Source organism: Sinocyclocheilus grahami, unplaced genomic scaffold (assembly GCF_001515645.1).
Source record: "Sinocyclocheilus grahami isolate Dianchi unplaced genomic scaffold, SAMN03320097.WGS_v1.1 scaffold1264.1, whole genome shotgun sequence".
Taxonomy (NCBI): Eukaryota; Metazoa; Chordata; class Actinopteri; order Cypriniformes; family Cyprinidae; genus Sinocyclocheilus; species Sinocyclocheilus grahami.
The window spans coordinates 129,265-141,844 of record NW_015506443.1 but is presented as its reverse complement, the minus strand read 5'-3'; the positions used below and the strand labels follow the sequence as shown (position 1 = coordinate 141,844).

General features: G+C 36.9%; 1 protein-coding gene across 1 annotated transcript in view; it reads right to left on the bottom strand.

The window, feature by feature from the left end:
* The window catches only part of LOC107568621 (receptor-interacting serine/threonine-protein kinase 2-like), a 30,715-nt gene that overhangs the window by 803 nt on the left and 17,332 nt on the right, over positions 1–12,580 (bottom strand). Inside the window, exons 8-13 of the mRNA XM_016254584.1 lie at positions 9,745–9,906; positions 8,000–8,085; positions 7,748–7,840; positions 7,554–7,635; positions 6,291–6,503; positions 5,751–6,167 (exon numbers count right to left, since the gene is read on the bottom strand). Of these exons, the coding sequence (XP_016110070.1) occupies positions 5,785–6,167; positions 6,291–6,503; positions 7,554–7,635; positions 7,748–7,840; positions 8,000–8,085; positions 9,745–9,906 (1,019 nt within the window). The 3' untranslated portion in view covers positions 5,751–5,784. The remainder of the gene's footprint in view (positions 1–5,750; positions 6,168–6,290; positions 6,504–7,553; positions 7,636–7,747; positions 7,841–7,999; positions 8,086–9,744; positions 9,907–12,580) is intronic.

Below are 12,580 nucleotides of genomic sequence, written 5' to 3'. Positions count from 1 at the left end.
GTTGGCTGTTACTTTTTCCTCAATAAACTCCTAATCTGCTGCTTATTAATAGTTAGTAAAGTGTAATGACATAAATAAAAATGGTATTCTTCCACCAAACAATGTAGTTCCTCAGAAACAGTTGTGGGTCCAACAAAGTGGTTGCCGAGGAACACACAGGAGTAAACTAAGGTGTATGTTTGTAGAGTAATTTACAACAGCTTCGAATGCGGCTCAACCAATCAGAATCAAGGACCGTAACTCTCCGTTTTATAAACACTATTTTGATGATGATTATGGTGGTTTTGTTTAGCATTAACATCCCAGATACATATTATTTCCCCACTGTTGTTTCTTACTAATTTGCACAATGCAAAATGACTTTCAGAACAACCAAACTACATTTTGCATTTAAATTGTTACCATATTTTAGAACGGGACAAATTTGTGATTGGCATTAAATATTGGTAACACTTTACAATAAGACTCTGTTTGTTAATATTAGTTAACTACATTATTCAGCACTAACAGTGAAAAATATTTCTGTAGAATTTCTTTATTTATGATATCTTTTTAACATTTACTAATGCATTATTAAAATCAAAAGTTGTCTCTATTAATCTTATTTAATGGGTCTGAGCTGAATGAAATAGCAATGAACAGTTATAATTTTAGATCAGTAATATGCAAATATTTTTTAACATTAACAAAGTTTAAGAAATAATGTAACAAATGTATTGCTCATTGTTAGTTAATGCATTAACTTACGTTAACTAATGGGACGTTACTGTAAAGTGCCCAAATATATTATATGCAAAATATTCCAGTAACACTTCGAAATAAGATCCCATTAATTCACCCCGTACCTAAACTTAACAACTACCTTACTAACTATTAATAAGCAGCAGATTAGGAGTTTATTGAGGAAAAAGTAACAGCCAACAGTTAGTTAATAGTCAGAATTGGTCCCAAACTTAAGTGTGAAATTGACTAATATATTATTGAAATCAAAAGTTGTGTCAGTTAATATCTAATGGACCTGAGCTGATATGAACTAACAGTAAATAGTTGTCAAAAGATGAACAATGTAACAAATTAGTTACTTTTTGCATTAATTAACCATAACTTAAAGCTATGTAACTTTTTCTGTGTTAAAAATGTGCAAAGTGTATATAATGAGCGAGTACATCATGAATTCATCTTCCAAACTGCGTTTTTGTCTTATTCCGAATCACTACAGTACACTTATAATAAGTACTTATATTTGGACTATTTTAGCCTGGTCGGGTCGCCACCGCTGCAGAGTAACACATACCTGCGTGAATCGCCATAGACATAAACTTAGAGAAGTAGCTCCGGTTGGAATGTTCTTCCGCAGGATGTGTGCAGTTCTGTTTATTAACCGCTAGAGCGCCAAAAGTTACATAGTGCTGCTTTAAAGGGGTCATATGATGCGATTTCAAGTTTTCCTTTCTCTTTGGAGTGTTACAAGCTGATTGTGCATAGATAAGATCCCTGAAGTTGCAAAGACTAAAGTCTCAAAACCAAAGAGATATTCTTTATCAAAGTTAAGACTCTGCCACACCCCCCTAAAACGGCTCGTTCTAACACGCCCCCACATATCTACCTCACTATGTGAGAGAGAGAGAGAGAGAGAGAGAGAGAGAGAGAATGTGTTTGCTGCTCAATATGTGTCTGTCTGTCACCATAGAAGAGAAAACACTCAACCTGCCCTGATCTGATGTTTCCAGCACATGTAGATTATATTACGCCATATTACTGTATTATATTACGTATATTTTGCTTCTGTAAATCTGTCTAATCCCTTATTTTATTTCTAGTTTATATACTTACGTACATTAGTAATTCATTTTGCACTACATGCTTAATACTTTTTATATATTATTATTATTCTTTTTCTTTATGTAAATACATATGTGTACTATTTGTAAGCAGTCCAGCTGCAATTGCCTTGGCAATACAAATGTATAATTTTTGTTATGCCAATAAAGCACTCTTAAATTGAAATTGAAATAGAGAGAGAGAGAGAGAGAGAGAGAGAGAATGCCTGATAGTAAAAGTAGCTCAGTAAAACCCTGTTGAACTAAAGCTTGTCTTTGTTATCCGATCTGTTCCAGCTCTGGCTCTAGAATTCAGTTTAAAGTCCCCATGAAATCAAAATGGAAGTTTTTTGGGTGTTAGTATCAATATGTTAGTCTTAAGGTTATCTAGAAGGCAGTGTGCTCCAAACCAGTGACAAAATTCGCATTTAGAAGATATAAGCATTCAAAGCTTGCAGTTCGTCACTTCCGACAAAACGGCTCAACGATTTTTTTTGACGTCACATCGTACTTCAGCTTCTCATCAAACTTTCTGTCCAATCAAATGCTCTCTAGAATCCGAAGCGCCCGCCCCCTACACTATAAAATAGATGCTGAAGCCGCGGCTGAAATCAGTCACTTGTCCACAGAATTAGTATTTTCTGTACAGTGAATGGCACGTAGTGCACTATATAGGGGACAGGGAACGATTCAGCGTCCGTCCATCTATTGCTGTTCTCTATACTTGCGAAATAAATTCTGATATTCTGATTTGCTGCTAAAAAAAACATTTATTATTATTATTACTATGATGTTGAAAACTGCCGAGTAGAATTTTTTCAGGTTTCTTTGATGAATAGAAAGTTCAGAAGAACCGCATTTAGGCTATCTGGAATAGAAATCTTTTGTAACATTATACATGTCTTTATCATCCCTTTTGATCAATTTAAAGCATCCTTGCTAAATAAAAATGTTATATTGTAATGATATATATATATATATATATATATATATATATATAACATTTCTGTCCCCCTCACCTCTGAAATGATGGCTATGCCCCTGGTATAGGCCTATATAAATACACATCATAAGTATAGGCCTATATATAAATATAGCCTACATTAAAAGTCCAGGATTGGTAATAATTTGTTTATTTATTTATTTGAAAGAAAGAAAATAATACTATTATTCCGCAAGGATGCATTAAATTGATCAAAAGTGAAAGTAAAGATATTTTTAATGTAGCAAAAGATTGCTTTATCAAATAAATGCTGTTCTTTTGATCTTTGTACTCAGACAATCCAGAAAGAAAATGTCCATGTACCATTGTTTCCACAAAAAAATCAAATTCCAGCTTTTTTTGAACATTTTATGATGAAATTCTTAAGCAGAAAATCTAAATATTAGAATGATTTCTGAAGGATGGTGTGGCATTGAAGACTGGAGTAATAGCTGCTGAAAATTCAGATTTTGTAAATCACACAAATATTTCACAATATTACTGTTTTTACTGTACTTTTAACCAAATAATTGCAGCTGCGGTGGGCATAAAAATTTAAATATTACCGACCCAAACTTTTGAATGGTACTATAGAAAGGTAATTGCATGCCTAATGAAGTTTACAAAAGAGGTTCAGGTTATATCTATTTTTAAAAGGTCATTATAAATTAATACATTAATAATAATAATCCTAAATATAAAATTGCTTTACAAGTTCTAAAATTAGGATAGTAATTTTTAAAGAGCTGCTCTAAATTTCTGATATATATTTATATATATATATATATATACACACACATATATATCCCCCCCCCCTAATTTTGTTTGTAAATATGGCCACAGATGTCACAGAAGCCATGTGGTGGGCTCTTTTAAGGCAACCACCCAGCTATCTTGCAGGTGCAAGTAACAGCCCTGTGCAAATCAATGAGGAAATTGCTTTTGTAGGTCATAACAGATTTCAAAAGCACACTATTGTTGAGAGAGGTCACGCTTATTCCAGATTAGTACCAGCTATTGTCTAAACACAGTTCTGGCATAGAAGGCTTCAGAATGTAATTTCAGGTAACACAAACACAAGAAACCCCACACATTCAGGAAATTCTACACATTTTAATATCACACATTTTTGTGGAAGTTCCTCACATAGTACCAGAGCACAGACGTATGCTACTTGTACACTGCTACATATGCTATACATTATTGTCATTTTATATTTGATGACAAGCCATTTATGTCTTAAGTCGAAGAGCTTCAAGGCAAAAAAATGAACATTGATATCAGTAGTAGTCATTTCAAATAAATCCGGTGTGATTTTTAAATGTGATATGAATGAAAACGCAATATTTTCTGTATCCAGACCTAACAAGCCCATTAAGCAATTCAGTATCTGTCTGATATTTACCAGCTATTGTCTAAACACAGTTCTGGCATAGAAGGCTTCAGAATGTAATTTCAGGTAACACAAACACAAGAAACCCCACACATTCAGGAAATTCTACACATTTTAATATCACACATTTTTGTGGAAGTTCCTCACATAGTACCAGAGCACAGACGTATGCTACTTGTACACTGCTACATATGCTATACATTATTGTCATTTTATATTTGATGACAAGCCATTTATGTCTTAAGTCGAAGAGCTTCAAGGCAAAAAATGAACATTGATATCAGTAGTAGTCATTTCAAATAAATCCTGTGTGATTTTTAAATGTGATATGAATGAAAACGCAATATTTTCTGTATCCAGACCTAACAAGCCCATTAAGCAATTCAGTATCTCCCCCAACAAAAATTCAAACATGCCAAAGCTAACTTTTTGGCACTCAGTATAGTTTTAAAAGGATAAAAATAAAAATCAAGTCGTCATTTACTCATCCTCCAAACCTGTATGAGTTTCTTTCTACTGAAGAATGTTTTCGCACAATAAAAGTCAATGGGGTCCAAAAAAAACTGAACACTGGACCCCACTGATGAAAACATTCTTCAAAAGAAAGACATGGTTTGGAATGACACGAGGATGATGACGATGACAATACTTTCATTTTTAGGTGAACTATCCCTTCATGGCCAAACCATTAAACTACTGGTGTGCCAAAGGACTTTATTTCATGGACTTCTTATTAAGTAATGCAAATGAAAAAGATATACCACGATATACAGTATGCAACATACCATCTGTTCAAAAGCTGGTGTTGTCGTAATGTTCATGTCTAATTCTCAAGATGTATTTGTTGACTTTTCTAGTGTAGAACCCATTGAATACACCGTAACTTTCAACCTATCACAGACTTAACTGCATCTACCCTGAACCAGGGTCTACATCTGCAAAACGTCTACCAACCCTGACACATAGCGAAACAACCGACAGACTCTGAGTGCCAGTGTGGGAAAAAAGGACTGGTTTACAAAAAGGAAGAACAAAACTGCTGATTCACATGAGTTCATCATCAAGTCCAGACATGCAACTGTGCAGTAATTTGGACGTTTCTTGGCATTATAGGAGGGTGTGTCTTTATAACTTTACCTCAAGTCTTCTATTTTACTAAATTTGCTGGCATGGAAAGTGCAAATGACCAGATAGAATCGATTGCTTATGCGTTTCACTGCTTTTCCGAGTAGCAGCAACCAGATTCTTTCGATGGCTAGAATAAAGTTTTAAACGTGACAATGTCAAACCACTGTACTGCATAAATAGGCGTCCCTGTCAACAAGGATTTAGGCATTACGCCAACAACCAGTATAGCTCAGAAGTCAACACAAGTCAAGTAGTTATTTGACCAAAGTCAGTCTTGTACGATGCAACCATTCAAGTTGTGAGTCATAGGCACCAACACCTTAACCACAGGGGCAAAAGCACTTGCCCAGGCACACAACGTTTCGGCCAACCAGCACAAATGTAAGAGCATGTGAACAGGAACCATCCTTAACTGAATAGGACTCACAGAGCTCCAGAGCTCACGGAGAGTTGGGAGAAGGTCAGAAGTTTCGTGTGGTGTTGAAGGAGTTGGATAGGAAGGGGGCGCTGGGGGCGGTATAAGGTGGAGGTGGAGGGCTGGTGGTGCTGAGGTCGGGGTAGGGCTGCAGGCCCATCTGTTTGTTGTCCTGGAGCTTCCGCACCACCACACGGCAGAAGTCCTCACTATGCCGCTCGCAAGTGTCCAGAAGCTTCCGCACTTTGGCAGTACGTGTGGGTTGGTTCACGACCAGTTCATAGTCTTCGCGCATCAGCAGCTCACGGGACAACAGAGCATCTAAACTCTGATTGAGACACGCCTCCGTCATCTGCCGCACGACATCCTCCCTTCGGGCAGCAATCCAGCGAGCCGCCAGACCTTGAGTGTCCAATGCTGTGACAAAATCTGCAAGGAAAGTCAAGAGCACATTAAGGAGAGCCTGAATCGAGGATGTCAAAAGTTGACAGCAACTTTGAAAAAGATCTTACAGATGCTTTGGTCCTGTTCAAGGTATCACTAACAGGTTACCTTGTGGATGTGGCTGCAGCGTGAGGGGTTGTATGACAGGAGCCAGGTCACTTTCACTCTGTGACGCATGCGGTTTGAAAGGTATGTTGAGGTCGGACACGGGCTGCGCCGTCTGGTATTCAGGGCTGAGGTTGTTCCGAGAGTAGTGGTCCACAAGAGGCTTTGGAGGATCAAGTGGAAGGGACATTAATGATGCCTGAGCACCTGACACACCTGATGATGTAGAACAGAACCAGTTCAAAGAATCCAAAGACCAGATGGAAATAAGAATAATAGATTAGGTGCATGTGATTACATTATCCCAACATTTTGTCATCATTTACTCATTAGGGTAAAGATCCTAAAGACAACCCTGGTTTATCGTCGATCTAAACCCTGCTTTTAACCCCAAAGTAAAGGAACGTGAAAACCTAGTTTGTTATGAAACACTGCTCCGGAGTTTGCTCCCACATATCAGCACCAAACTTGAACGGTGTGAAACAATTCTGTGTTACAACATTACAGCTATATACTAAGCAACAGACACCCAACCCATATTCACATGCTTTGGACAGTCACAGAAACATTTGTTTCAGCGCTTGAGGGGAAAAAAAAAAAATCAAATGGTGATGAAAAACACGCCAATTGGAGTGAAGAAGAGGCCGGTTTATTCTTACCTTTATAGTCCAAAAAGTCTTTTCAGGATAAACTTGATAGCACAGTCAGTAATATATGATATGAGGATGTGCAATGCTAGATCATTGATGTAAACAGGTTGTGTGTGTTCGTTCATCTAGTCAAGGAACTTACGGTTACACTTTATTTTAAGGTTACAGTGTAATAATACATTTAAGTACTGAGTAATATTAATTAACTACATGTACTTGCTATATGGTTAGGGTTTGGCTTAGGGTTACTTGCATGTAATTATGCATAATTCATTGTTATTATAATAGTAAGTACATGTAACATGTGTAACAAGGACACCTTAAAGTGTTACCAAACTTACAGTGTGAAACATGAGCTTATGAATACAAATAAATAATTGTTATCCCGGGCTAAAGAATGAGTAGTGTGAAACAAAATAACCAAGGATTCTGGTTACCCAGGGTTAACTATTTCAAGCGTGAAAAGCCCTACTATGAATTTTCTCATTCAGCAATTCCAGCCAATTTGTTTTCATGGAAGAAATTAAGACAAGTTGTGAACAATACGACGGTGAGTAAATGATGGCAGAATTTCATTTTTGGGTGATCTATCGCTTTTAGAAGAAATAAGTCCTGCCTTGAGAGGGATTTGATATGGTAAGGCAGCCAGGATGGGATATTTCTGCTTCCTGGGAAGAGCTGGATGTGGAACTGTTGTCCTGTAACATGAACAAGAAAATTCAGACACTCGCCAGACCATTCTCATCTCTGATTAAATACTGAATCATCAACAACCCAGGACTTATATTTAAAAAGAACATAGTAACTTACTGGCCAAGGGATGTTTTGCTCCTTCACAATCTTTTCTTCCATTAGTTTCTCATTTGTTTGAGTTGATGAGTAGCAGCTTGATGGCCTCATATACTGAGGGAAAGAAGACACAAGAAATTACAATACTTTCGATTGTTTTTTACCGCAAAGTGAGAAGACACCATCAAACTAAGTCCAGTAACTAAATCTAGACAAAAATGGGAATTAAAACAATAGTTCATCCATGCATAGTCTAAACCCTTAAAGGTTCACCTTTGTTCGTTTCACTTCCAACACTGCTTCCAAGAAATCAATCTCATCAAATCTTCTCAGCATGGGCTCCAGTTCAATAAGACAATCTGTACAGTACAGACAAAGCAGCTATTAAGCTTCAAAATAATTCAATAAACATATATATTCAAAATGTATGTATGGTATGGTCATCAGTCATTTTTACACAATCATCATGCCCTCTTGCTCAATCTGTCATCAGAATAAACAGAGTTCATTTAGTTGCTCATATCTCAAAACACTACTGTCAAAATATTGCTGAAACGAGTTAGCATTTTAGGACTTCCAGTTTAATTTTCCTGAAGGTTTTTTGAATGGGTTTTTGGATAAAATGCCAGAAATAAAGTCTGTGGTTAACACAAGCTCAATGTATGCTCAGGTTTTATTTACAATATAAAATACATCAGCAATCAGTGATTTCTTAAGCATTTACTTGTCTTGAAAAAGGTGGTTGCCAACAAGTAGCTAAATGAAACTCCAACGGTTGTCTGGTACATTAAACGTCACCACACCGAACAGGTAAACTCATCTACACACTATTCAAACTTTTCTAACTCAAACTTTCAGGAAATACGTTTTTTTTAAATAAAGACTAAAAGATTTGTTAGAAGTTGAATGGTTATGACGTTGTGACTGTGGTCATGTAATTTATTCATAGCCACCCATTGGGTTTTTGTCAAGGGATCCAGGGTGATGCCATCTTCCGATTTGGCCTACAAAAAACAATCCCTGCAGAACTCTATTGTGAAACATATTAGAGCTGACATGATGTGTACCCCAAATCAATATTTGAAGTGGACTTGAGTACTGTTTAAAACATTTTTGGGACTACTTTCTTATCAAAAATATTCACAGAACTCAGGTCTGTGCCAAAAGATCTTACTCAACGTTGCCTGCTGCTTACTAGGAAGAAAAATAGTCTATTGTTAATGGGACATGTTGAAAAAAAAAAAAAACACAAATGGCTAAATCAAGATTTTGGACTTTCACAATGTTTGATTTAATTACTGATTTATTAAATTTTATCTGGTTAAATGACAATTCTGGATGAATGACACATGAAGATGACCCCACTGCTCTCTCTGTCTATTCACAGTCATTTCCCATATTAGAGCTGACATGATGTGTACCCCAAATCAATATTTGAAGTGGACTTGAGTACTGTTTAAAACATTTTTGGGACTACTTTCTTATCAAAAATATTCACAGAACTCAGGTCTGTGCCAAAAGATCTTACTCAACGTTGCCTGCTGCTTACTAGGAAGAAAAATAGTCTATTGTTAATGGGACATGTTGAAAAAAAAAAAAAAACACAAATGGCTAAATCAAGATTTTGGACTTTCACAATGTTTGATTTAATTACTGATTTATTAAATCTTATCTGGTTAAATGACAATTCTGGATGAATGACACATGAAGATGACCCCACTGCTCTCTCTGTCTATTCACAGTCATTTTCTTATTCCCCTGATCTGTTGCAGGCTTCGCAAAACAGAAATCATCATAGGGAAACTCAACATTTTTACTTGTCTGTAACACCAAATTTTATGAGATGACAAAATTGCCAGTAGAGACCAATGACAGAATTGTGGTTAGACAATTAAAATATTTAACAATCCACAAGAACAGGTCACCATATTGGATTGTGACAGCATGAAGTAAACACGTTCAGAGGAATTGTGAAAAGCAGGGGAAAGGTCAAAGGTGGGGCACAGGCTGACACTCACTGAGAAAGGAGGGCCGTTCATCTGGGTTAGCGGTCCAGCCGCAGGTCATGAGGTTAATGAGGGTCTCTCGACTGGGAATTTCTGCTGGCAGACTGTCCAGGCCCATGTCAGGTCGAGATCCTCGGAGAACACTGAACATGATCTGCATGGGATTGGTGGCCTCTGCTCACAGAGACAACAAGAGGACAGTGTCAAGAGAATGGAGGAATGGTGCCTGGATAGACAGATGGCTGCAGTTTATGAAATGGAGGAGGAAGTGACCATGAGAGGAAATCTGTGTCATGACTTTTTTTGCATCAAAAACATGACACAGCAAAATGTGCTTAGTATAGAGTAGGGCTGCACAATGAATCTGACTTCACTGGTTGCTGTGTTACTTTGGTTTCAAATAGTAGTATAGTTCAATATTTTGAATGAGCTTTTATTTTTATATTCTAGTTTTCATTTTGATTTTAGTTTTTTTTTGTGTGTGCAAATTATTACATTATTATTATTATTTTTTTTACATTTAAGTTTTAGCTTAGTTATTTTAGTATATCAAGTTAAACTAAATGAAAACGAGAAACTTTGCTGGTAACACTTTAGTTTACGGACCAATTCTCACTTTTAACTAGTTGCTTGGCATACTAGCATTTTGGCTGTTTATTAGTACTTATAAAGCACATATTAATGCCTTATTCTGCATGATCACATTCTAGATCCCATAAAGGGGTCATATACTGCAATATAATTAGGGTAAGATCCCTAAAGTTGCAAAGACTAAAGTCTCAAACCCAAAGAGATATTCTATATAAAAGTTAAGACTCGTCCACGCCCTCCTCGTTTAAACACGCCCCCACATGTCTATGTCACTGTGTGGGAAGATTTGCATAACACCGCCCGAATGTTCACGCAAAGAAAGAAGGCGTAACTTTGATTCTCGCTGTAGTATTGTTGCCGCCACCGCCATGTCGTGGAGACGCTGTGTTTCTCGTTGTGAAAGCGAAACTTTCTTTTTTGGCCTTCCAAAAGAGGACACGACTAGAAATCAGTGGTTAAGTTGTATTTACAACACTGTTCCAGAACAGTTCAACCCAAATATTTAGATGTGTGCAGCGCATTTTATGGAGGACTGTTTCCTGATCCTGGGAGAGTAGACTACAATGCCGGCTGTTCTGACTCACAGACTGTAAGTACGTTTTTTATATTTAAAGAATTTGCCACTGATGATTCAAACGCGAGTTTTGGGCAGTGTAGAGTAGCGCTTGTTGTTAGTCGTTTCTCCTTGTCGAACTAATCTGAGAACAACTCTGAAAAAGGAAAAGACAAAAACTTTCATCTTAGTGAGGAGGCGGGGTTTGACCCTGTTGCTATGTATGACACATTCTTTTGAAGACTGTGATTGGTTGTGACAGACTTTGATGATAGCAAGATGACTATTATTATTATTAGGCTAGTAATACTATCTAATTAATATTAGGGCTTACTTGTTCCATCATATTTCTTTTTCCGTGTTTTTACAGTGTTGCGCATTATAACCAATCACACACGATTCCGTTGACTTTATGAATGCAATGGCCATCATCACTGTACAAGAGATTATAATTATAGTATAAGATTTATTCAACACAGTGTAGATAGCTTCACTGATTATAACGGGAGTGTTAGTTCATAAACTCGCGCTAGACTAAAGTCAGTGATGATGTTCTTTGCTCGTTTTCTGTAGCTGCTGTTTGAATAACTGAGGAAATGTAAGCATTGTAACTAGTAACTTACAATGTTTCTATTAAATTGTTATTATATTAAATACAAATTCAGTCAAAACATTTTATTTATTTCGTTAATAGATTATTACACTAACATTAGGCTGCTTTTAGCCTTACCCTGGAGTTGGTTCACTCTCCGGCTATGAAACTAAGTAAATAATTAAATTAGCATGATGATATTGTGTATTGGCGATCTCACAGGCTGACGATAGGACGATATGACTATGGAGCATATCGCCCAACACTACTCCTCCCTACTCCTAACAATTTTTAACCTTAAAGGGATAGTTCACCCAAAAATGAAAATTCTGTCAGTAATTACTCACCCTCATGTCGATCCAAACCCGTAAGACCTTCGTTCATCTTCGGAAAACAAATTAAGATATTTTTGATGAAATGTGAGAGCTCTCAGACCCTGCATAGACAGCAAAACAACTGTAATGTTCCCAGACAGAAACATAGTAAGGACATCAGTAAAACAGTCCATGTGACATCAGTGGCTCAACATTAAGTTTTGCGAAGCTGCGAGAATACTTAATTTTGGAGAGTATCACAATGCATAAGCACGGTTTCTCCTAAGCATAAACAACGCTGATTACGCAGATTACGTTCATGAACACTCTTTCTCCCCCGAACGTAAACAACGCTGATTATGTTCTTGGATACTCTCCAAAATGGCGGAAGACGTAACTCGTAACTCGGGGGAGAAGAACTGTTAAATAAATTGTTATTTTTGTTTTCTTTGGGCTCAAAAAGTATTCTCGTAGCTTCGCAAAACTGAAGCTGAGCCACTGATGTCACATGGACCGTTTTACCGATGTCCTTGCTATGTTTCTGGACCTGGGAACATTACAGTTGCGTTGCTGTCTATGCAGGGTTTGAGAGCTCTCACATTTCATCAAAAATATCTTAATTTGTGTTCCGAAGATGAACGAAGGTCTTACGGGTTTGGAACGACATGAGGGTGAGTAATTACTGACAGAATTTTCATTGTAGGGTGAACTAACCCTTTAAGAGCTCTTTTAAGGGTTAAGATTGATTTGTGAGTAACTTTTATCTTAACTAGGATCCTCTTTAATCCTAATGGGAAA